At 41.2% G+C, this 25,754-nt stretch overlaps 1 protein-coding gene across 3 annotated transcripts in view; it reads left to right on the top strand.

Annotated features, from left to right (window-relative positions):
- LAMB1 (laminin subunit beta 1) overlaps positions 1-25,198 on the top strand; it is a 76,984-nt gene extending 51,786 nt beyond the window's left edge. For all 3 annotated transcript variants that reach the window (XM_069587918.1, XM_069587917.1, XM_069587919.1), the window contains exons 25-34: positions 9,142-9,511; positions 12,232-12,416; positions 13,298-13,539; positions 16,076-16,279; positions 16,841-16,985; positions 19,650-19,857; positions 20,053-20,194; positions 22,582-22,758; positions 24,612-24,771; positions 24,894-25,198. In XM_069587918.1, coding sequence (XP_069444019.1) covers positions 9,142-9,511; positions 12,232-12,416; positions 13,298-13,539; positions 16,076-16,279; positions 16,841-16,985; positions 19,650-19,857; positions 20,053-20,194; positions 22,582-22,758; positions 24,612-24,771; positions 24,894-25,030 — 1,970 coding nt within the window. In that variant the 3' untranslated portion in view covers positions 25,031-25,198. The remainder of the gene's footprint in view (positions 1-9,141; positions 9,512-12,231; positions 12,417-13,297; positions 13,540-16,075; positions 16,280-16,840; positions 16,986-19,649; positions 19,858-20,052; positions 20,195-22,581; positions 22,759-24,611; positions 24,772-24,893) is intronic.
- Positions 25,199-25,754: the final 556 nt, after the last annotated feature.

Genomic DNA, 25,754 nt, shown 5'->3' with positions numbered 1-25,754 from the left:
TTTTTCTGTTCAGTAAATACATTCATTTGTACTATTTTTTAGATTCCACACGTAAGTGATTCATAGAGCCTTTGCCTTTCTCTGACTTGGTATGATCATCTCTGGGTCTGTCCATGTTGCTGCATATGGCATTATTTCATTCTGTTTTATGACTGAGTAATCAGAATGGCTTTTTAAAATGCTTTTAAGCAAAATGAGCTCATACTCAGCGTCAAGTCCTACACACTGATTCCCCCCAAATAGTATTTTGGGGTAACCTTCCTTGTTGGCACAAGCAGAGCTAAATGTTCTGGTAAGATGGTTTGACCCCAGTGAAACAAACAGATGGTGCTGACAGTTACAGCCCTCGACTGTCACTCCCCACCAGTGGGAACTCGGAGGGCAACGTCCTAGAACCCTTGTGTGCAACAAAGGAGCAGGTGACAGGACCACCACATGTGTTAAATGTGACGAAAACCCACATTCTCCCTTAGGCTTGTGACTAGGACTTTGAGGGAAAGCTTAATGTTTTCTTAAGAACCAGATATTGCTACAGTCATGTGAATCAGAAGGATTGCTTAATTTTTATGCTGTTGCAATGTTTTACCTGCCAGGTTGTTTTTCAGATCTTAAACTAAAAGCATTCTTGGAGAAGATTTTAGTAGACTGTTCCTATACTGTTTTCCTCGTCTTACTTTCCTACTTGGGTTTTCTTCCTTATGTTTTAAGTTTATAACTATGGATAAATATCTTCTGTACTTTCGTATTTGCTCTTTGATATATTTTCTTCATTATACGTATGAAATTCTGGGTCCCTGTTGGACACTACATTTTTTTTTTAAATCTCTTTTTTAGACTGAACTGTAGTGAGAAATAATATAGATTTTCAGGTTAGCAGTTCATTCAGAATCTTCTGTTGAAAGTCACAAATCTAGAAACTCCATGTTGTTTCAGAGTCAGCTCATATGCTCCTTAACAGTCCAAAGACTCAAGCAGTAGACATGGCCGGAACCAATGGCCTGTGATTTGTTTCTTTCATTTGCTGTATAGCCAGAAGGGTCTGCGCCAGCATCTTAGATGAGATGACTGTTTGCTCCACAGAGGAGATGACGAGGGCTATGTAGAAGAGTTGACTCATTGGAAAAGATTTTGATGCTGGGAGGGATTGGAGGCAGGAGGAGAAGGGGATGACAGAGGATGAAATGGCTGGATGGCATCACTGACTTGATGGACATGAATCTGAGTGAACTCCGGGAGTTGGTGATGGACAGGGAGGCCTGGCGTGCTGCGATTCATGGGGTCGCAAAGAATCGGACACGACTGAGCGACTGAACTGAACTGAACTGATGTAGATATACATCATTCTTCAGTCCCCGACGTTGGTTCTTAATGGGACCTGATTTTCTCACTTCCTTTAGAAGGTCCATGGCGTTCAGTGGACCACTTGCTCTAGGAAGTCCCTTGCAAGTAAAATCCTACTTAAAATCTGGTTTCTTCAGGACTCTCACCACTATTTTGTTAAATTTCTCAATCTTATACTGCCCCAGGGGCTTGATTTTCTCCAGATAATGGTTCTATCATGCTTATAGCCTGATTCTGTCAGCATGTGTCATTGGCAAAATAGCTTTTGACTGCCAAAGCTTTCTGACCTTTTGCTCCATCTAAGCTTTGTTAGCATGAAAAGCCTGTTTCCCAGAGTCAGAGTCAATCAGAGAATTGTTCACTTAACACTCAGAACTTTACCCCTTACCCTTTTATCTTTAAACCTTCACCTCTAAATCTGCCAGAGAAATTGTGGCTTATAAGCACAGTATCAGCTTGTTTAGGTCAAAAGTGAGATCATGTTTTAGAAATTTTGCAAGGAGAGAAATCCATGGCACTGATGTTCGCCAACTTCTTTTGTTTGTTTTACGCAGAGGAAAGGTCAGCCTGTTACATAAGAAACTGTGGAGACCCAAATGCTTTTGACACCCCATGAAGAAAGTTCATAACTGACAAGGCACCTAGGAAGGGCAAGAATTGACTGCAGCCAGCAGTGGGGGCACCTAGAAAGGGCAAGAATTGACTGCAGCCAGCAGTGGGGGTGTCCTGGCCAGCCACAGGCCCTGTGCACACAGGATAGCCATTGGAGCAAGACCAGAATAATCTGATGAGGGCAGGGACAAGAATGCAGGAGCAGATCGAGTTCAGGAACACAGTCACCAGTAGAAATGGGAGGGCAAGAAATTGAAGGGACAGGGTCCAGCAACCAGTAGGAATTGTTATCTGAAATTAGATTGAACTGTGGGGAATAAAAATGTGAACAGTCTTCTCAAATTAAGTCACTCACTGCCCAGGAGCGAATTTCAACTCTTTTGGTTGAACAAGGCACGAGTTCAGACTTTCTGGAGCCACCTCGCTAACAATATGCTTATAGAAAGACTTAAAGTCATAGCTAAGTATTCTCCTTATGGAAAAAAATGGAGTTATGTCAAAGACAAATGAGCTGAGCCTCCAGCTCATGAATTGTTGAATGTTCCCATTGTCCAGGCGGGTTGGGGCTCTTGGCCCACAGTGCTGAGTCTGAACAAGCCCATCACTGTGCTGGATGGAGAGGAGCTCGCCCACCCAGTCCTGAACGTGCCCGAGAAAAACCTCTGCGCAGAGCTCTGCCCCATGCCCTGAGGAGTTAAAGGGTCACAGGAGGAATCTTCTGTTGACTGGCAGACCGCAGAGGCAAGGCCTCTGGCTCTTGGGAAAGGCCAGGCTGATTGGAAGTAGGGGCCATAGGTGAGAGGCTCTGGCTGTTTTTTCATCCTGCTTGTTTCTCATTTCCAGTAGTTTTGGTAGAAAATCGAAGTACATTTTTGTTCAGACATAATTTGTTTTTTTTAATGCTTGTCATCTTTTCTCAGGCTGGGATTCCTTTTTAATCACCCACCTTTTTGCTTTATTTCCAGGATGGCTCAGGAAGTCAGATTTAATTTGACTAGAGAATTGCAGATATTTTTGTTAGTTGAGGGAAGGCTTGTCCATAGCCATGTACCAGATCCAGCTCACAGCCCCCTTCAGTGAAGTTTGACTGGAGCACAGTCATGCCCCAGTGTGTCCATATTGTCTGGGCTCCCTTTCTGCTGCAGTGCCAGTGTTGAGTTGTGATGGAGCTTACCAACTCCTGGGCCAGACAGCCAGCTCATTTCTGCAGGTGAATCCTATTTATTCTCCAACTTCCATTTCAAAACATTTGAAACTTCCATTTAAAATCATACTACTGAGGCAAAAAAAAAAAAACATGGGACTGGAGGAGGTTAGAGAATTTACAGAAAAAGAAAATCACATTTCAGAGATTAGAAAGGACTGAAGTTTCCCTTTGAGTAAAATAGAAATGCCGAAGTAAAGTAAGAATTAACCTTCGGCGTGAGAGCACATCCCTGGGGATATATTGAGGCAGGTTCATGACAAAAATGAGTAAACCCTGTCCTCTGATGTGAGGAGAGCACTCTTGGTCCCCAGGCAGCTTCAAGTTTCAAAAGGAAAAGTGTGGGGACCAACACAAGCCTGAGTGAGTGCCCAGTGGGGAGTGGACACTGTGGAGGAGAGCTGCTCCCTGATCAGGGCCCCTTGCAGCCTCTGGGGGGAAACAGCACGTGAAGCGGCAGGACGGCAGGAAACGAGAGGTGCTGAACTCTCAGGCGTCAGAGGGGGAAGCCGGGTAGGGACTGCAGTCCCTCGGCAGGTGTCATGGGAACTGTCTTCATGGAGAGACAGAGGAGATTGAGTGTCGTCAGATGGTGGAAAGCCCTTGAGGATGGACTTTCTTCAGTGGGCAGAGGAGGTCTGCAGACAAGAAGGATATGAAGGAAGCAGAAAAGGACACTTGCTAAGAAGGAGGCATGTAGGCTATTTTCCATTCTGCTGTTTCCTTGCTGACATTTTCCTCCAGATCTCAGAGTCTGTAAAATGGGTACACTGTTTTTCATCTACCTACCTCTTAGATATCATCTTTTATTAATTTTTTAGTTGAGGTATCATTGCTGTACAATAGTATATAAGTTACAGGTGTCCAGTATAGTGATTAACAATTTTTAAAGGTTATACTCCATTTATAGCTTTTGTTTTAATAGTGGCTATATTCCCTCTGTTGTACAATATATCCTTGTAGCTTGTTTCACGTACTTATTTATTTGGCTGCGTCGGGTCTCAGTGGTGGCAGGCTTTGTCCCTGTGGCATGTGGGCCCTCCAGCTGTGTCATGGCCTCTGGTTGCTCAGGCTCTGTAGTTGTGGCGCATGGGTTCCAGAGTGCTCCAGCTCAGTAGGTGTAACACACAGGCTCTGTTGCCCTGCAGCATATGGAAACTTAGTTCCCCAACCAGGGATTGAACCCGTGTCCCCTGCATTGCAAGGTGGATTCTTAACCACTGGACCACCAGGGAATCCCTCCTTGTAGCTTATTTTACACTTAATAGTTTGTACTTCTTGTTTTAAATGAGGAGAAAACTTGGTAAAAATAGAGATGACCCACTGCCCACGTAACCAAGAATATATTTATATAGGAAGGTGGAATTCTCATGGCTCATTAAAATGATGACAGTCTCATTTTTAAAATGCTGTTCTTCATCTTCATGATTTGTTCATTTTAAAAATTAGGCAACAGCTTTCACTATATATATTCCTTTCCAAGAGAGAGGTTTTGGTCCTTTACCTAATAATGGCATTCTTTAAAGCCACATGAAGGTCTCCTGGACTCCTGTCCCTTCCTCTAAAGAGAGGAGAAAACACATTGGCTCTGTCGGAGACAGCCAGTACAATTACTTGATAGATTTTCCCAGTCCCAGTGAATGTGAGGTTGGAGAGTCTCCTTCACAGCTTTACTGTCTGTAAAGTTTTAAACTGTCAGGTGAGAACCAACCTTTCTGCTGAAGCAGAAAGGAAAATACTCTTAGGGGGTATTTTTTACAAGGTCATAAGTTTGGGCCTTTTAGTACTTGCCTCCAAGGTGACCCCATCAGAGAAGCAGTTCTGGAAGCTTAATAAAAGAAGGAAGCACATGCCCACTGGAGCTTTACCAGTTTACCAGCTTTAGTTTGAAATGAAAACCTGATGCGTTTTTAGGTAGTCAGACTTTTTCAGTGATGAAACTGCAATCCAGCCATCTATGAAATTTGACTCTGCTTTTCAAATGGAGGAAAGGAATGTGGTCGGCAAACGGGTCCTGGTCTCTGGAGGTGCCAGAGCTCTGCCCACCCTCTGGGACACTGGTCTTGAGGGGCAGGGTCCAGAGATCAGCTGGGATGAGAATTAGGTAGATTTTGGGAAAAGAACGTGACCGCTTTTTTCACATTATGTAATCATTTGCCAAATATGCCTTCCATTGCTAACCTTTCTGTTGAAGTGACTTGTTGGAGGGCATAGTTCTAGGCTTTCTGCTGTTGTCTCATTAGCAATATGCTTCTGGAAAGACTTAGCTTCTGGAAAGTCATAGCTAGGTATTCTCCTTATGAGAAAACAGTAGCTGTGTGAAAGACAAGGAAAGTCTTAATGAGAGGCCACTTGCCTTTTAAATCCCACAGTTTGGGACCAATATTTTCCCCCTCAAAGAGGCTATGACAGAATGAGAGCAAGACAGGCCTATTCCAATGACATAAATGAACGATTGTTAGAAAAATTAAAAATAAGCTCAATATATGCACACATCCCTTGCCCCCAGCATGAATTCGGTGAAAACCTCTTTCGGACTATACCTTTGCGTTATCTTTGGGAAAGAGATTTTCTAAGCAAACTGAAAGCATTTGTGCCATCTGGCTCTGTTTACCCCAGCCTAAGCACAACAGTAAAGCAGGGCAGATCTGGGGCTTCCCTCGTGGTCCAGTGGTTAAGATTCTCTGCTTCCAGTGCAGGGGCCATGGGTTCAATCCCTGGTCAGGGAACTAAGATCCTACATCCTATAGTGCAGCCAAAAAAAAAAAAATGTAGGACAAATCTGCTGGGCCAGGTGAGGCCCAACACAGGGCTCCCCACTGGGGCCTGCAGGACAGTAGCAACTGACAGCCTCATTCATTTCAAATGGCATCACAAAGGCCCTCTACTTACACAAGTCCTTAGGTGCATTCATCAGCTTACATTGGTGGACTTGAAGGTCATGACTGCTCCACTCCCCCCACCACGACACACACACATACACGTAACATGCAAAAGGAAGGTGAACAGCTGGGAAGATAACATGGTCAGTACTTCTCAAAATGGGGTGCAGTGACCCTCAATATCAGCATCTCCTGGCAACTACTAGAAATATAAATTCTCAGGCCCCACTGATTCCAGATCTGTGGGGAGAAATGGGGGGAATGTGTTAAATGAGCCCTGTACATGATTCTGATGCCTGCTGGAGTTTGAGAGGCTAGGACTTAGATGACCTAGGTAACTTACAGCTTTCTGGAAAATGACTAAATTCTATGAGATGATATGGAAATCTGTTCCTGAAGGCTAAACAACATAGAGCTTCAGATCCAAGCATTAGCCGAGTTCTTCCCAGTCTCTTTGATTGTAGAAACTGATGGAGGCAGTGGTTTTCCCAAGTCTTTCCCTTTCTTTTTTTTTTGGGGGGGGGGGATCATTAGGTATTCCACTAGAAAAAGATCCCACAGTATAGTTTGGGATATGACTGGGTTAAAAAAAAAAATGTGGAACAAGGTTTTTAATGCAGAACTCTTCTGAGTTTTTAACACGCTATTTGTTTTGAATTTTCAAAAGGAGAATGTAGAATTTTCCAAACCTACTTGATCACAGAACTCTTATTTCATCCTGAAAGCAATCCTAAGAGTGGCTAGGTATAGTCATTATCCCTTGCTGCTGCTGCTGCTAAGTCGCTTCAGTCGTGTCCGACTCTGCGACCCCATAGACGGCAGCCCACCAGGCTCCCCCAACTCTGGGATTCTCCAGGCAAGAACGCTGGAGAGGGTTGCCATTTCCTTCTCCAGTGCAGGAAAGTGAAAAGTGAAAACGAAGTCGCTCAGTTGTGTCTGACTTCTAAGCGACCCCATGGACTGCAGCCTACCAGGCTTCTCTGTCCATGGGATTTTCCAGGCAAGAGTACTGGAGTGGGCATTATCCCTTATAGACATGGAAAGCTTGACTCAGTTTTTGTCCCACCTAGGATCGTACTGGTGGGAAGGCAGGATTCACCAGCAGGCAGCCTGAGTTTTTATTGCAACACCGTTCTACTCAAACTTGGTGCTTGAGATCGTGGATTGTAGTTTGCAAATAGAGGCCAGGGAAAGCTAAAGCAACAATACAAAGGAGGGTGTGAGGAGAGTCAGGTGAATGGTCCAGCCCACAAACACACAGCTTTCTGGCTTTGGAAAGTGGAGTATTTTGTTTCCAGGACCATCCATGAAACTGTTTCTGGAAAATGTTTCATTAGAAAGTCTTGTGGAGACAATACTATTGACTCAGGAAGGATTTTTTTATTTTTAATTGAAATATAGTTGATTTCCCAATGTTGTATTAGTTTCAGGTGTACAGCACAGTGACTCAGTTACATGTGTATTTTCAGTTGTATGTATATTTCCTACTATGCATTATTACAAAATATTGCATGGTTCCCCGTGCTATATAGTAGGTCCTTGTTGGTTATCCATTTTATATATAGTAGTGCTGCGGTGAACATCGCTGTGCTTTGCCACAATTAACATTGAGTCCTAGGAAGATTATTTTGTTTTATAGGGGGTGTGTTGATGTCTCTTGTGTGCCTGTATCAAAAGTGAGGGTAGAGCCTCGTTTGGCAAAGACAGTTGAATTCCAGTTTGAGAGTTAACCCTGTGCACAGAGCTGAGAATGGAAAGCTGGTTAAAGGTGTACCTCTGCCCTTGGAGTCCACAGTCTACTTAGGGAAGTAGGATCTTTGTTTTTCTTTTTATCCCCACATTTTCCCAGAAGGCGTTTAAGGCCAGGGATAAGGGGTGTGTGTGTGTGTGCATGCTCAGTTGTGTCCAACTCTTTGCGATCCATAGACTGAGGTCCGCCAGGCTCCTCTGTCCATGGTATTTTCCAGGCAAGAATACTGGAGCAGGTTGCCATTTCCTTCTCCAGGGGATCTTCACAACCCATGGATCAAACCCGAGTCTCTTACGTTTCCTGCATTAGCAGACAGTTTCTTTACCCCTAGTGCCACCTGCAGGCTTTTTGTTATTCAAGCACTGAACAAATAAAAATGTCAAGTGTTGATAGAAAACCAAGTTAGTCAACCAAGCTTTGGGACTCTGAGCCGGGGTTCAGTGGCACAGGCATCGTGGTAAGTAATCTCAGCCACAGTCCACTGACCAAGAACACAGATTTCCCCCTTGCAGCATTTGGTTCTGCCTCAGATGCCAACCCTGCTGGGCCAGTGAGAGGCTGGGACTGAATGGCTCCCGAGGCCTTTGCACTTCAGATGTTTTATGAGCCTGTGCTCTCAGTGCTGGGGGTGGTTATCACAATGGCAGGCACCCACAAGCTGGATGATTCTTAACTGAAAGCCTTTCACCAGACAGAATTCCTGAGACTTCTTTCTCTTTTAGTTTTCTCTTTATCAACCTTATTGCATTTCATCAACCATTCACTGTTCTGTGACCAGGTGGAGGGATGGTTGCTTGCTCCTCACTGCTCTATCTTAGGCCGGAGGCCTCACATCTTCAGGGTGTCACCTGACCCTGTCCTATCCTGACAGGATCTACAGACAGGTCAAAGAAAGGGGAGCAGAGGCAAGACAGAGCTTAAAGGCACAGACCTGGAGCTGCAAAGTGCTGAGTTAGACTCCTGGCTTGGCTGCTCCCTTGCTGCAAGACTTGGCAGTCATGTAATCTCTCTAGACCTCAGTTTTCACATCTATAAAACTGATGATTGTAATACTTGGATCCCATAGGGTTATTGTGAGGATTAAGTGAGACAATGCATATAAACCAGTTGTACAGAGGCAGGTACAATGACGCACAACGGTGTTCACTTAAAGAAACATTTCTTATCACTATAATTGTTAAGCAGCCGTTAGCCAGGGTTGAGGTACCGCATGTTGTGGGGGGAGCGGCTATAGTCTCTGTGAGGGTCATTGGTGAACTGTCGTAGGCCATTTACAGACCTTCCTGCTGTAACAAGTGGCTGAGGGTTCTAACTGCCTAGTGGCTCAGCCAGCATTGCTGTCTCCCTTCTAGCCTGTGACTGCGACCCCAGGGGCATCGAGACACCGCAGTGTGACCAGTCCACTGGCCAGTGTGTGTGTGTGGAGGGTGTGGAGGGTCCACGCTGTGACAAGTGCACCCGGGGCTACTCGGGCGTCTTCCCCGACTGCACACCCTGCCACCAGTGCTTTGCTCTTTGGGACGTGATCATCGCTGAGTTGACCAACAGGACCCAGAAGTTCCTGGAGAAAGCCAAGGCCTTGAAGATCAGTGGTGTGATTGGGCCTTACCGGGAGACTGTGGACTCGGTGGAGAAGAAAGTCAACGAGATCAGAGACATCCTGGCCCAGAGCCCAGCTGCCGAGCCACTGAAGAACATCGGGAATCTCTTTGAGGAAGCAGAGTAAGTAGCTGATAAGCCAGAGTAACAGCTCACAGTGTTGTTTCAGCTTGGTGAATCAACAGCGCGGTGCTTCCATCAGGAGGGGTGGTCAGTGCTGTGGGGAAAATAGATGCTGGGCATTCATTTTCTGGCAGTCACTGCTCTGGGCTTGGGGGCGAGTGGACCCAGAGTGGCGGGGACTGCCCTGCAGAATGTGTGCACGTTATATTCAGCACTTTTCTCTGCAAACAATAATTCTTGGGCACCAGAAGGTCTGGATCCAGAGACAAAGGATCTATAACAGTCACAACTGGGTTACTTGGCTAGGCTTGTGAACTAAAATGACTCACACGCTTCCAGGCTTCCCTTCTCGCCTGCCGTGGTGGGGAGGATACTCTTTTACTTTTCCCTTACAGAGTAACAAAAGGATTGATCTATGAAATGGTAATGTAATTGCAGAAAACATTATAAATATAAGTTGTTGTCATATGTTTTGCTACTTCCAGGGAAATTCCATTACCACAAGTAAGACTCCTATTTCTAGGTTATTTCTACTGCTCAGCTATTGGTCCACTAGAGCCACGCTTCATTCGTCCAATTTTAACAGATTCCCTGTGATGAAAATTCCTCTTCTTAGTCTTTCTCTGGGTACTCATATCTCTGGTTGGAGAGTGTGTATTTTGCCAGTGAAAGCAGGGAGAATTGAGCTGAGTGATGCTGAACTTTCATGAGATTGTTTTTCTCCCATTTCTCCCAGTTATCTTTCCTGTTCTCAAACATTCCAACTCCCTTTGCCAGAAGGGACCCCCAAAACAGCAAAATAAGATCTAGGCTAAACGACAAAACAGGAGAGGATATGGAGCATTGTGCTTCTCCAAACGCTACTGAGTTTTTATTATAGACTCCCCATTTGCCAGGAGCAGGCGGGGCGGCGGGGGGGGGGGGCGGTTCATGGCTAAATCCTATACATTCAGGCAGTAGTACATCATGCCAGAACTATAGGAGCAATTTTGTGTGGTGAGACTTTAATCAGCATCTCTAAGAAGTCAGATGGACTTTTCATTCATCTCCAAACTGTGTATGAGAAGCAGGAAGCTAACAGCTGACATTAGCTCAAGTGCCTTGTAGGAAGTCCTTCCTACATTTAAAGTAACTGGTCCCTTGACTTCAAGCCTCAGATCTTGTGCCTAAGATCATGTGGTTGATCAGGGTGTTAGGAGATGTCTGATGTGAGGCGATAATGCATTTAATGAGGAATTTTACCTCATTAAAAAAAGACCACAGTACAGCTCAGCCTTCTTACATGTAGCGATAACAAGCCTTAAAAGGCCCTGGTCTGAATGCAACCCCACTTGAGAAATGATTTCTTGGACTTGGTGTCATGCACCTTAAGGGAGAACAAAAAACTCTGGTATCCTTCGGGAGCCTGCCAGAAGAGCAGTTACATTCCACCAACAACTCTGATTCTACCTTCACTCTGCATCTAATCACACAGATTGTAATCATCTCAGGAAAACTAATTTCATTTATCTATTTTCAACACAGTATCCAAGTATGCATGTTTTAGGATCCCGAGTGGCATTATTTAAAAATCTACAATGTAAGGTTTGATTTTTTTTTTTAATTAATTACAACATTGTATGAGACCTGAGGAGAAATGAAAGCCTTCTGGGAATCAATAGATTAATAAAAGCAAAGCACTGGAAAAAAAAAAACTAGCCTCAGGTCAGGAAAAAAAGCCATCAGGTTCACAAAATGTAATTTAACCCACAAACCCTTTTAAGCACTTTTCCTTTGAGTTGGGTCATGGTATTATCTCAGCCTTAAATATCATTTTTCGAATGGCCCCCAACCTTTCAGCATCTCTACATTTTCCCAGTTTTTTTATAGGATTATATCCCTGAGAAGACAATTACACTCCATTAGGTGATACCCAGAGCTGAGGTCTTCGTGATTTGTACTTTCTTTGTGATATGTACACACATGCACACTATATGCGAGTAATTTACAAATAGATGCCTAAAGTACAGCTTTGGAGACAGGAAGATACAGAACAAAGGCAGTTGGGTTTGCATTCCAAATGAAATATTGTGCAAACTAAATGGTTATCATATTCCATCCTCAGTGATGCTGCTTGCTTTCTCAGGAAGAATGAAAGGGTTGCTTTGTTGGTGGAAGGTGGCTCCTTTGATGGGACTTTGTCTGAAGGGGGGTGTGCATGAAAAGCTTCTTTGCCTTGTTTCCACTGTCTTCCTGATGGCCATGGGGCTTTCTTTCTGCATGTCTCATCTTGAAGGAGATCCTTGAGGTTCAGATAGGAGTGTTTTTGGCAGGTGGCTGGGAGCCATAATTCTACACGGGAGTCACTTGTGTCTTTTGAGTTTGTGGAATTGTATGGGCTTGCAGCTGCTTATGTTACAGAGTAGGACGCACGCTCTGGATCTGTGCTCATGTTACATCAGATATTCAGAATCCCTCAAATAGCCCATCTGTCACAACACAGCTGAGTGGAACTGCTGTGTTTTCCTTCAAAGCGTTGAAGAAATAAAAATCATTCGATTTAACGTAATCTCTTAATGATAAGATTAAAACCAGTACTTGAAGATGAACTGTTACAAACTACTGAATTGGTTTGGAATTACAGACTAATGGATACAGTATTAATGGAAAATGTAGAAATGAGACTTCACATTTTCCCTTGAGTTTCTTGCCCTTAAGTTCATTTACCCTTCTCTTTACAGGAAACTAACTAAAGATGTCACAGAGAAGATGGCACAAGTAGAAGTGGATTTGTCTGACACAGCTATGCAAAATAACAGCACAGCCAAACAACTAGACACTCTACAGGCAGAAGCAGAAAGTCTAGATAACACAGTGAAAGAGCTTGCTGAACAGTTGGAATTTATCAAAAATTCAGATATTCGGGGTGAGCATTTTTTTTAATGCAGACACTTAATCCTGGACAATGGATTTTACTCTGTCTAACCTTTTAATGGAGCACTTTCAGAAGAAAAGTAAGTGCTTTGTAATAAATTTTAAAGCTTTTCCTCATTGAGTCTCTGGCACAAAGGAGGATTAAAGTCTTCATTTTATCAGTGCGGGATGTGGGGCACAGAAGGGATCGCATGGAGTGGGCAATGGTCTTTGTGTTAGAATGGCATCCCATTTAGTGGGTTACCTCCTTCATATGACCTGAAAAGGGGCTCTTATAAAAAGTTAAGAAATCAAGTTGGTACTTCTGCAAATCATTTTATATTCAAGAATGTTACTTGACCAGGAAATCACATTTGCAAATCATTTATTGATATTGTAGGCCATATTATATAGGACCCTCTCCCCCCAAAGCAAAAGAAAGTAAAACATGTCAGTTCACTCTCTGCATCCTGTTTTATGCATGATTGCTTGTTTTTTTAGCTAGTTCCTTTAAAGCCAAAACATGTCAGGCTGTTTTATGTATATAACATTAGCCATTTGAGTGGATATAAACAGTTAAATGAGAAAAGGGAAAACTCATCTGGGCATGTAATCTACAAGTTGTCTCACACCAGCTATTTAGAAAGAACTGGATGCTTGCCTGTGTAGGAACAAAATCTTCATGACTGACTTAATTTTTTAATCCAGATGTTTGGCATCCTCCAGAGCCACAGTTAGGTGCCAGTGGAACAAAGCATATTCATTGTTCATGAGAAGAAAGTTGTATTTCTTTAAGCTTTTTATTCTTTGAATTTTAAAACAAAACCATATGGTCAGTTTAGGGAGATTGGGTACAAGGGGATTAACTGTGGGCAATTTCATCTCATGCTCTAGGAGCCTTGGACAGCATTACCAAGTATTTCCAGATGTCTCTAGAGGCCGAGGAGCGTGTGAATGCCTCCACCACAAATTCCAACAGCACGGTGGAGCAGTCTGCCCTCAATAGAGACAGGGTGGAAGATTTGATGTTGGAGCAAGAGTCACAGTTCAGAGAGAAACAAGAGGAGCAGGCCCGCCTTCTGGATGAACTGGCAGGCAAACTACAAAGTCTTGACCTTTCAGCTGCTGCTGAAATGGTAAGGTTTGAGAGTTTGGCCCCCAGGCTGCCATGTTACAAGAGAAAAAAATGCCCTGCTTTGTCTTTAACACTGTCCACTTTGCAGATGAGTCAGCAGGAGGGAAACCGGTCTCTGGCCCAGTCTGGGGTATCTGTGACCAAGCCAGATTAAAAACAGCAGCATGTGAGTTTCCGCCTTCCTCTCTCACAGCAATTTCTCTGTGGTACAACCAAAGAATCAGGACTACTCTCCCATGCTGCTGAACTGACTCACTTCTTATCTAAATGGGATTCTTTTTATACTGTGGACATTTTTTTTAAAACTTTGTTCTGACTTGAAGTGCAAATTGCATCCCAGTGAAGCAATTCAGAATCATTCTGAGAGAGACTTCCTAAAAAAAAATAAAGGAAGCTAAAGAATTTTTTTTGATGGATAGGTTATTAGTTAAAATGTTCCTTTGTCCTAGTAACTTTACCTTGTCAAGAGTAACCTGAGACCAGCCTAGAAAGTAAATTTATTTCCCAGAAGCTTTTAAAAAATAACTCTGGAGTGAAATGAAATTGAGTGGTGAGTTTAATGGAAATCAGGTAGAAAGCCAAAAAAAAAAAAATCCAAACCAAGTTTTTCTTCCTCTTGCTCCCTTACTATTTTTCACAGAATACTTTATCTGAGAGAAGCTGCAGGGTGTTGTTTATATACCTTTATAAGGCTTCTGCTCTCTTGGCTTTAGAAATAGAGGATCAGTACAAGAAGGGGTAAAGTGAATTCATGGGAGGCTGGGAGTTCAGACTTCATTACAATTTTGTCTTGGTGACAGTCCTCCCTTCCTGAAACAGACAACAACACTGTGCTCTATTATGACAGAGTTAATTGATGCCTACAAGACTGTTTTCATTACCTTAGGAAACTTGATAGCATCTAATGGAAAGTTAGGAGACCTCTTACCATTTGTTTAATATAGAAACAGAGGCCTAGAGCAATATGTACTTGCACCTAACATGAGACAAAGCTGCCATACACAGGCATGAAACGCCAGTTCTCTCAGTCTTTCTTCAATATTGACTCCTTCCTTATAAATCCTAATTAAAACTAGTCATCACAAGTTTCTCCAAACTAAAATGAAAAGCAGCTAAGTATGCTAGAGTATGTCTGCTTTGCAGCAGGGGCACCTTGGGAATAGGTGGCCTGCGGGCAGGTTCCTCCGGCTGTTAAGAATGGGAGCCCTGCCTGTGCCTGCTTTCCATCAGGTGAGTGGCCCAGAAACTTGCCACCTTCTTCCCATCTCTCATTGTATGTGCCTGTTAATAATCTTGTGAGAACTCTCTTTTTAGGTTGCACACCACCACTTTTTGTGTAGAAAGATTTTTGCTCCTTTGTTTTTCCAGGACCTTCGGTTCTGTCTTTGTGTGTATTTAGTTAGACTGATGATGTTTTCTTCCAGGCCTGCCAGGCTGATGAAATAAAACAGATCTTCTAGGGTGTTAGAATGTTTTTAGAAAGTATCCCTGAGGTCTTAAGCCTTCTTGATTAAGGCTTGTGTTCTTGTATAGCATGCAGAATACACTTTTATTTTCTGAAGATTTTTATGTGTTATAAATGATACATGAAAGAGTATTGAGAGATAATAGCATAATTATCACAGAACTATTAAGTTACAGTGTAGACTGTATTTTGCAAAAAGTACTCTTCTTAAAAGTACTAGCATGCTTTGTTTGGGAGTGTTTTATTTTTTCACTATAGTTTTTCGCTCTTTTCAACATGAGCATTTTCCACAAAATAGCTCTAAACACAGTTTGTCTTCCTGCTCAGCCTTTTCTGTCATATAGCAAACCTGTAATTTATCAATTTGCCATACATATTCTACAACCAAGCCTTTGGTAGTTTCTGGCAGGTGAGAAAGCAGGAGTCTGGCAGGGGCTTTGGGGGTTATTTGGAAAACTTATACCCACCTTTATTTTCTCTCTTCCTCTCTAATGTGGAATGTTCCCCACTTCTGCTGAAAGTCCAACCAACCTACTCTCCTTCCCCAGCTACAATCCTCAGTAATCTCCATCTGCTTTCCTTACTTGATCTGACCTATTTTTGGCTGTTTTCCCTAGAGTTACCTTGTCTTCCTAACTAGACATAAAGTTACTAAAAGGCCTGATTATGGGTCTTTTATATCACCCTTTTTACCAGAACAGTTAACAGGCTACAAGGTCTAACGAAGGTTCTCAATACCATTTTTTCTTTCAATAAATTCAACCAGTTAGGAGAAAGGAGATGCATTCTTTGGCTTTCTTATCAGCAGACTTCAACTGGATGGAGCAGAGCCCCTATGTATGGTATTAGGGCAGAAGGTACTGAAAGCACTGATGCAGGGTTAAATCACTCTTTCCTTGGAAGGAAGCAAGCTGGCTTATCCCTAAGCTCTTTGCTCCTCTCTATCCTAAACTTTTCCAAGCACCCTTGCTGAGGACCACCTACACACTCTCTTGGGCCACCCGGGCCCTGCACAGCTGTTGGCCACCTTGGACTCACTCTGCACCGTGCTTGTTGGTTGGCGTTGTTGCAGACGTGTGGAACGCCTCCAGGGGCCTCCTGTTCCGAGACTGAATGTGGCGGCCCAAACTGCAGAACTGACGAAGGGGAAAAGAAGTGTGGCGGGCCTGGCTGTGGTGGGCTGGTCACTGTTGCACACGGCGCCTGGCAGAAAGCAATGGACTTTGACCGAGATGTCCTGAGTGCCCTGGCTGAGGTGGAACAGCTCTCCAAGATGGTAATTCAGAGGATGGCCTATTTTTGTTGGCTTTCAGTTATGGAGGACCTAAGAGGGAGAAATCAATCTCCAATGCTGACTAAGAAAAGGCGAAAGTTTTTGTGAGATCAGGGAGATGAGGTTTTATTCATAGGTGGGCTAAGAATTTGCTTATTTCTCATTATGATAATTTGAAATATCCATGTTAATAACCATGGGTCCAGGGTTATGCATACATCCAGCTTTTATTTCAATTAAGCTTTTATTCTTCTGAAGTGACATTATTAACACCATGTTAACTGAAGTATGTATGTTGGAACCTGAGAAAAAGACTAAAGAACATCTTACAGGTCAAAAAACGGGGGGGAAAATTGTATATGCTAGCCCTAGCTATGTTAAGACCACCGTATAGGAATTGATATACTGATTACTCTGTCTACACAGTAGTATGGTTGAATGCGAGACATTTCTAAAACCCATGATTCCAAATACTTAAGTTTTTCATCATTTTCTGGACCATCTATAGTATTCTCGTCGGTTTGAGTGACATTGTTCCATGGGTATTTTATTCCCCATATATAGGTCTCTGAAGCAAAACTGAGGGCTGATGAGGCAAAACAGAATGCTCAAGATGTTCTGCTGAAAACCAATGCTACCAAAGAAAAAGTGGACAGGAGCAATGAGGATCTGAGAAATCTGATCAAGCAAATCAGGAACTTTTTGACCCGTAAGGAATTTTTTCATTTTACTTTTAGACAGTTCTTCCTATCTTGGAATATAAAACAAATCTTTAAGAGTGTTGGAGAGGCCATAATTCAAATCTGCAGTTTTGATAAAATCAGCTTCTTGCAGGGGATAAAATACTTGCAAATTTTAAAGTATTTCCATATTAAGAAATACTTAATGTTTATGTTTAGTTCAGTTCAGTCGCTCAGTCATGTCCATCTCTTTGCGACCCCATGAATTGTAGCACGCCAGGCCTCCCTGTCCATCACCAACTCCCAGAGTTTACTCAAACTCATGTCCATCGAGTCGGTGATGCCATCCAGCCATCTCATCCTCTGTCGTCCCCTTCTCCCCCTGCCCCCAATCCCTCCCAGCATCAGAGTCTTTTCCAATGAGTCAATTCTTCACATGAGGTGGCCAAGGAATTGGAGTTTCAGCTTTAGCATCAGTCCTTTCAATGAACACCCAGGACTGATCTTTAGGATGGACTGGTTGGACCTCCTTGCAGTCCAAGGGACTCTCAAGAGTCTTCTCCAACACCACAGTTCAAAAGCATCAATTCTTCGGCACTTAGCTGTCTTCACAGTCCAACTCTCACATCCATACATGACCAATGGAAAAATCATAGCCTTAACTAGATGCACCTTTGTTGGCAAAGTAATGTCTCTGCTTTTTAATATGCTATCTAGGTTGGTCATAACTTTCCTTCTAAGGAGTAAGCGTCTTTTAATTTCATGGCTGTAATCATCATCTGCAGTGATTTTGGAGCCCCCAAAAAATAAAGTCTGACACTGTTTCCCCATCTATTTTCCATGAAGTGATGGGACAGGATGCCATGATCTTCGTTTTCTGAATGTTGAGCTTTAAGCCAACTGTTTCACTCTCCTCTTTCACTTTCATCAAGAGGCTTTATAGTTCCTCTTTCTGCCATAAGGGTGGTGTCACCTGCATATCTGAGGTTATTGATATTTCTCCCGGCAATCGTGATTCCAACTTGTGCTTCTTCCAGCCCAGAGTTTCTCATGATGTACTCTGCATATAAGTTAAATAAGCAGGGTGACAATATACAGCCTTGACGGACTCCTTTTCCTATTTGCAACCAGTCTGTTGTTCCATGTCCAGTTCTAACTGTTGCTTCCTGACCTGCATACAGATTTCTCAGCTGCATATAAGTAATCTCTAATTATGTAGATATAAGACATACTTGATGTGATACCCAAGTAGAAAGTCAAGAAGTCAAATATGTACTATGAGAACTGAATTTGGAACTTGTGTTAGAGAATACATGTAATATCATTAGAACCTTAATTATAAGGATTTTTTTTGGCATTGTCCCCAAAGCTTTGTAATCCTATTGTTTTCAGGATATTTTATTTATGGTTGGATAGCTCTATACCTTAAGCATTCTGTACAGAAATAGAAAATCTCCAGGATTTGTGGTCCAGCTCATAAATGTTGCTGGTCACAGTTTGAGTGCCATGAGTGAGGATGGTTGTGGTCACAAGTTAAAACTCTCAACTGAAATGGACGTAATCAAAACAGAGATGTCTAATACATAAAGTTCAGTAGTAGCTCCATGATCCTGCAATCCATGCATTTCTCATCTTTCTGCTGTCATTTTAATTAAGAATATCAACTCTTCTCTGGCTTGCTCCTCCTCATTACAAGGTGGCTGCCAAAGCTCCACTTTATTGTATCATTTTTAAATAGAGGAAATCTTTCCCAGAAGTCTTCGAAAAGTCATTTCCATAAATCTTATTGGCCAGAAATGAGTATCACATGTATAGATGTCACTGATAAAGTAATTCCATACAGTAATGGGACTACTGTAATTGGTAGGCTAATCAGTATTTAACTCTGAGCTGATAACCTTACATTAACTTACAGGTTGGTACCTGAACAAAATCAGTATTCTGTTAGTAAGGAAAAAGGGAGAATAACTTAGTAAGTTAAGGAGCCAACAGTATTTGCTAAGAATATCTTATGGAATATTCTGTGATGGTCATCATTCAATTGTGTATTTCCCTGGGCTTTATAATTTTAATATTCAGTTTAAAAAAAAAAGCTTAAAAATCAATGACATACTTAGAATTTAAACTCTGGTATTTTTTCATGTCTTTTCACACTTGACATTTGAAACTCCTTGAAGACAACTATATTGACTCTCTTGCTTCTCTGCCTGGATTCTCTAATTTCCTGAATCCAGGTAATTTATTAGGGATTTCAACACTTACGTCTGCGTTTACAGCAGTAGTAGTCTTTCAACTGAAAAAGTTTTCATTGCCTTTTAGGATCAAGTTCCAGCTTTTTACCTTTGCCTGTAGAGTTTTCTACAATCTGAACCGTTCACTTCACTCAACTTCCACATAACATGCTCTGCCCATCCTGTCTCTCCATCCAGAGATGTTCTTTCTTCTCTCAAACCCTCTCATCCTTCAACACCCTCCAGAGTCTTCCCTGACAACCCCAGCTTGTCACCAACTCCAGTAGTACGCATTGTCTGCATTACTTTTCCTGTGTGTAGGTCTCATCTCCCCAACTCAAATTCAAAACCCTTAAATAGGAAGTACCTTTGCTTGGTATAACCCTACCAGGCTGAACACACAGTAGTAGATGACCGATATGGTTGAAAGAGTGAACCATCTTTGCTTTTTACTTTTAACAGAAGATAGTGCTGATCTAGACAGCATTGAAGCAGTTGCTAACGAAGTCTTGAAAATGGAAATGCCTAGCACTCCACAGCAGTTACAGAACTTGACAGAAGATATTCGTGAACGAGTTGAAAGCCTTTCTCAAGTAGAGGTTATTCTACAGCAAAGTGCGGCTGACATTGCCAGAGCTGAGATGTTGTTAGAAGAAGCTCAAAAAGCCAGGTATCTGAACACAATATTATATGCCATTTAGCGGAGCTCATTTTGTGTATCTAGCATCTTTTCTTTCATCAGTGAAATTTCTCAATGAGTGACCGGTGGGAGTCTCTCTGCATCACTTCAGGAAAGCTGGTCTTTAAAAGAAGACCAAGTACTTTTTTCTTGTTCACATGTTATCACCCTGTTCTTTTTACTCAGCAAAAGTGCAACAGATGTTAAAGTTACTGCAGACATGGTAAGGGAAGCTCTGGAAGAAGCAGAAAAGGCCCAGATTGCAGCAGAGAAGGCAATTAAACAAGCAGACGAAGACATCCAGGGAACCCAGAACCTGCTCACTTCGGTAAGAGACTGTATGGGAGAAAACACTCACACACACATTTGTCAGAAAAGAAGCACATCTGACAGTTACCTATAAAAATTCTTACAGCTGAACATCAAAGGAGTCCTTTAATAAATCTGAACTACTCCCCTAGCACAGATGCTAAAAGTCTTGTTTTCTAGGGGAAAAAAGGAGCCTGAAAACAAACATTAAACCCCCTTTCATTTGCATCCCCACAAAAAGCCTTACGAAAGATAGTAAGAGTTTCCATTTCCTTCAAGGAATAAGATTCTGTTTGGTATGAAACATACTATTAATTAATATTCAGTTTTAGAGCATCTCCATATGGAGAGACAGGATGGGCAGAGCAAGCTTTTACAGCCCCAAAGCAACTACATACTTAAGACTAGATTTATGAGGTGATCATTCACAAAAACTTTACTAGTTTTAAAAACCACTGGAAAGCAATGAATTAAATTGTCTGCTACTAACACCTAATTTTAGATGAACTTGATAGAGCTCTTACTTCCCAGATGGCTCAGTGGTAAAGAATCCACCTACCAATGCAGGAAACGGGTTCAATTCCTGGGTCAGGAATATCCTCTGGAGAATGAAATGGCAACTCCCTCCAGTATTCTTACCTAGAAAATCCCGTGGACAGAAGAGCCTGGTGGGCTACAGTCTATGGGGTTGCAAATGAGTCAGACATGATTTAGCAACTAAACAGCAACAATAGAGCTCTTACAGCTAGACAATCTGTTTTATGCAGAATGCATGGGAAACTTACACATAGAACACCCTTAGAGCCTACCAAATATTAAAGACATTCATTAAAAAAATAATTACTCAGATGGTATTTAGTGCTCTATTCTAAAAACTTAAAACTCTGAAATAGGATGCTTCTCTTACTTGCTGCCAATCCCCCTTCTCAAGACAACAACCCATCATATTTAAAAACCTGGGGGTTTTTCAATCTGCTTTCCCTACTATTAGTTAATATAAGCCCATCTTCCTCTATTCCATTACTCTCAGTAAAATGAAGCCAGACAGTTCTTCAGCCACTTTAAGTTTTGAGTGTATATATATATATATATATATATGGCCCTTTGTTTGGGCTACTTAATCAAGTTTAGAAAAATTTTATTTTCCCACCAGTCTATGTTCTAACCCTTTGCTTTATCTCTAGGTTTTTCAATCTTGTCAGTGTGCTGTTAACATGTAAATGAACTTTAAGTGACTTTAAAAAAATGACTATTTTGGAAAGCAAAATGGAAACTATTAATCAAATTGTAGATGAGATATTTGGCTTGATGATGCAATTTATTTAAAGATGAAACCTTGGAGGGTAGGAAATGTTTCAGGTAAACAGTTAAGAAAGAGAAGCTCTAAACCATACTAATGAAAGCTTGACACAAAACTATTCACTTACTTACTCTAAGTGTTGTTTTCTAAGAATAACTACTCCCTAAGAATTGTTTTCTAACTAATGGGTGAACTCTCAGATCAAGAATCGTTTGGTTTGAAATAGTTACAACTTTGAGCATATGTGTATACTGATCCATTAGTTATGACATTATTCTGTTATTCTACAGAATAGAACCATCCTTGAAGATAATTTTTTTTTAAAAAATTAGGTGCTCAGTGAAACTGGTTCTTCTGTCATGGGTCAGGCTTGCTTTGGCTAGCTTTTAAAAAAAAAAATCAGTATTTATTGATTATACTTTGAAAAGAGATCAAACATGGACCCTCCCCAGTTGCCCAGATACTTTTTCCCTAAATAATTCTTCAGTACTTACAGCTTCCAGTTGTAACTTTCCCAGATCTATGCCACATGACAATCCTATAGTAACTTTTCATAGTTTTAACATTCCTGGTTTCCAGTTTTTCATTAATTAGCTCAAAACACTCAAGTTAACTTTGCAGGTAGCTCCTAAAGTGCTTTAATCTCCACTACTAGAGCTTAACATTTACAGCTGACAGAAAAAAAACCTAAAATTGACTGGAAGTTACAGTTTTCCCACCCACATTAATTTAGAAAGTTATGTGGCTATCCCTTTGCTCTCATCAGCTTTCTTGTGAACACTGTTTAGCCAGAGTTTGCAGGTGTCCTTAAAATGCTTTCTTGGCATATCAAACTGCCTGGGGGTGGTTCAGTAAGAAAAAATTTACGTACATTTCAGCCTAGACTGTCAGAAGTACTGAAAGGATAAAATATATGAGATGTAGCAGAGACTATTTTGAAGTTGGGCACTTTAATCAGCTTTCTTAAAATTTTTAGTAATTACTTCTGTTGTTCTAGAGCAATGGCACAGCGCCTTTTAGATCTTCCTCTACACTTGAATTCATAGCACTTGCTACCACTTCTTGAATTAATGGCTTGCTGAATATAATCCATTATATACTTTCAGATAGAGTCTGAAACAGCAGCTTCTGAGGAAACTTTGTTCAATGCTTCCCAGCGCATCAGCGAGCTAGAGAGGAATGTGGAAGAACTTAAGCGGAAAGCTGCCCAGAATTCTGGGGAGGCAGAATATATTGAAAAAGTAGTATACACTGTGAAACAAAGTGCTGAAGATGTTAAGAAGGTAAGTACAGCTTTGTTATTGCACAGCTGTGTGGGCAAGGGAGCAACTGCTCTTCTCTAGGCCTTCCTTGGGATGGACTTAACATGGTTATTCATCAGAAACATCTTGGGTGACCTGTTTTGAAACAGCAGTCTTTAGAGACAAAGATGGAAAAGAGTGGGAGTGGATATGAAAATATCCATACATGAGATGTAGGCCCTCAAATCCAAACTTGGTTAAGGGTTTAGAAAAATGAAATTAATTTAACAAGCATATTGAACTTGTATTTCAATTAGGAAGAGCTTTATGGCAAACAGTAAATTACCTGGCCGTTTGAGAAATCTTTAAAAGCAGGGTAGAAAATGCTTAAAGAATCCCTAACAGACAACAGCTAGTAGGGAACCATCTCTTACCTCTTCTGTGCTCATTTGGAATTAACCACCTCTTCCTTCTCACTGGAAGGTGCTATATTTTTTTGCAGAGAAAAGTCTCAAGCCCCAATTTTTCACTAGAAGCCAAGTAATCACTCAAACACATTGTTAAATTTGTGTCAGTAAATATTTATCACTAAAGAAACCTTTTTAAACTTTTCAGGGGAGTGTTGAAACTCTTAAATGAATAGTAGGAAGCTATAAACTGAATGAAATCAAGACTTTTCCTAGCAGCTACTGTAGTTTTTAGGCATTATTACAGGTAACTTCCCCTATAACTTGAGTTTGGGAAAGAGAACAGCAAGTTCACGGCCCCATCTTTTTCACTGTGGGCTAGTTTCCTGCAGGTCTAAGAACATAAATCAACCAAGTAGTCATCTTACAGGACAATCTGCATAAATATTAAACTTGATTACAAATAAACAGTAAAACCTTGACAATGAAATTCTTCTATAAATAGCTATTGTTTGAACAGCGTTCCTAAAAAGAATGACTAAAATCTTGCCTCTGGTTTACTGGTTTGAAGTCACTGTCAACCCTAAATTAGTCAACGGTCCTCCCACTTTTTTCTGATGTCTAAATATTTCGATCTCGGCACACCTACCTTTGAGGAAATCTATTTCTCTAACTCTTCTTCCATGAATTTTCCTACAACACCTGCAAAGAAAAAGCCAGTCCCCCAGGGACCTACAGCAACTCCACCATGTCTCTGACATCTTTCCATTTAAAAAAATCATGTTAGGAACAAAACTCAGTCATTTGTGGAGACATGGACGGACCCAGAGACTAATACAGAGTGAAGTAAGTCAGAAACAGAGAAAAAAAAACGCTGTACATTAACACATAGATATGGAACCTGAAAAAATTGATATAGACAATCTTATTTACAAAGCAGAGAGATAGAGATGTAGAGAACAAACCTATGGATACCAAAGGGGAATAGGGAGTTGGGGGGTGAGATGAATTGGGAGATTGGGATCGACATGACTTATCTATACTATTGATACTGTCTATAAAATAGGTAAGTAATGAGAACCTGCTGTATAGCAAAGGGAACTCTCTACTCAGTGCTCTGTGATGACCTAAATGGAAAAGAAATCCAAAAAGCAGGGGACACACACATACATACAGGTGACTCACTTTGTTGTTGTAGAAACTAACACAACACTGTAAAGCAACTACACTCCAGTAATAACTGAAGTAAAAGTAAATAACTGAAATAAAAGTAAACAATTATGTCAATGTTGTATCTAATTATACCATTTCAAGTTAATGTCTTCAGTTACTTACTCTTGTGTAGCTTGAAACCTGAGTACCTGTGGTGATGGCCTTTAATTCAGAATGCTAGCTGTGCAAGTTAGCACCTACGTGATCTAATACTGCCACAATTGTATTACTGACACTAACATTATTACCTTTTTCTACCAAAATGTGGAACTGCAGACTCTGGACAATGAACTTGATGAAAAGTACAAGAAAGTAGAAAACTTAATTGCCAAGAAAACTGAAGAGTCAGCAGATGCCAGAAGGAAAGCAGAAATGCTACAAAATGAAGCAAAAACACTTTTGGCTCAAGCAAACAGCAAACTGCAACTCCTGAAAGGTACATTTTTTTAACTTGTTATTTTCTTAGAGTTTATTTAAAATAAAAGTACCATTCACTCTGTTTCAAGCACTTAGAGCCTTATAACAACTGCTCAGACCTTTTATTTTTATCTCCCACAGATTTAGAAAGAAAATATGAGGACAATCAAAAATACTTAGAAGATAAAGCTCAAGAATTAGTAAGACTGGAAGGAGAAGTTCGTTCACTCCTAAAGGATATAAGCCAGAAAGTTGCTGTTTATAGCACCTGCTTGTAACAAAGGAGGGGGAGCTGTAAGTAAAAGATGGCTGAAGTGACCAAAGCAAAATCATTACCTTTTAAAAACTGACTTAATGATCTTCAAAATAAAACTCAACCTATTTAATATTTTTAATCGCCACATTTTGTATGGAGTTAAATAAAGTACAAAGCTTTTATATAAATACATATTGAGTATATTTTTCCTGATTTAGCATTCATGAATTCCTTTAACAAAGAAGGCTATTTTTGTGGTATGCATTTATAAGCTCACTGATTGTCTCCATGGAGATGCTAATTTCTGTTATGTCTATAGGCCAGTATCACTCATCTGTTCGGGTCAATATCCTCCACAAACCCACCCCCAAAATCACCTCCCAGTTGGATTCCCAGGTAGAAATTAGAAAGGAAGTACCCTAAGCTACCCTCACCATTTCAGTGGCTGCTCAGCTGATCCAAGTCTATTGTAAGTATTCCTTACTCTAGAAAAGAGAACAAAAAAGCAGCAACTTTTAGGGATGGGTTGAAACTAGAAATCAAGCACAGAAAAAGCATCAAGAAAAAAAACAACTGCATGCAGACTAAACAATCTGCATATCCTAATAAAAAACCAATAGGTCAAAGAGGAAATCCAACAGGAAATTTAAAAATACAATACCCTGAGACAAATGACAATTTAAAAAACACACATACAAATCTATGGGATGCAATAAAGCAGTAACAGCAGTTCTGAGTGATGCAGG

Source organism: Ovis canadensis, chromosome 4, assembly GCF_042477335.2.
Source record: "Ovis canadensis isolate MfBH-ARS-UI-01 breed Bighorn chromosome 4, ARS-UI_OviCan_v2, whole genome shotgun sequence".
NCBI lineage: Eukaryota > Metazoa > Chordata > Mammalia > Artiodactyla > Bovidae > Ovis > Ovis canadensis.
Note: the sequence above shows the minus strand (reverse complement) of the source record. Positions and strands in the feature narration are given on the sequence as shown.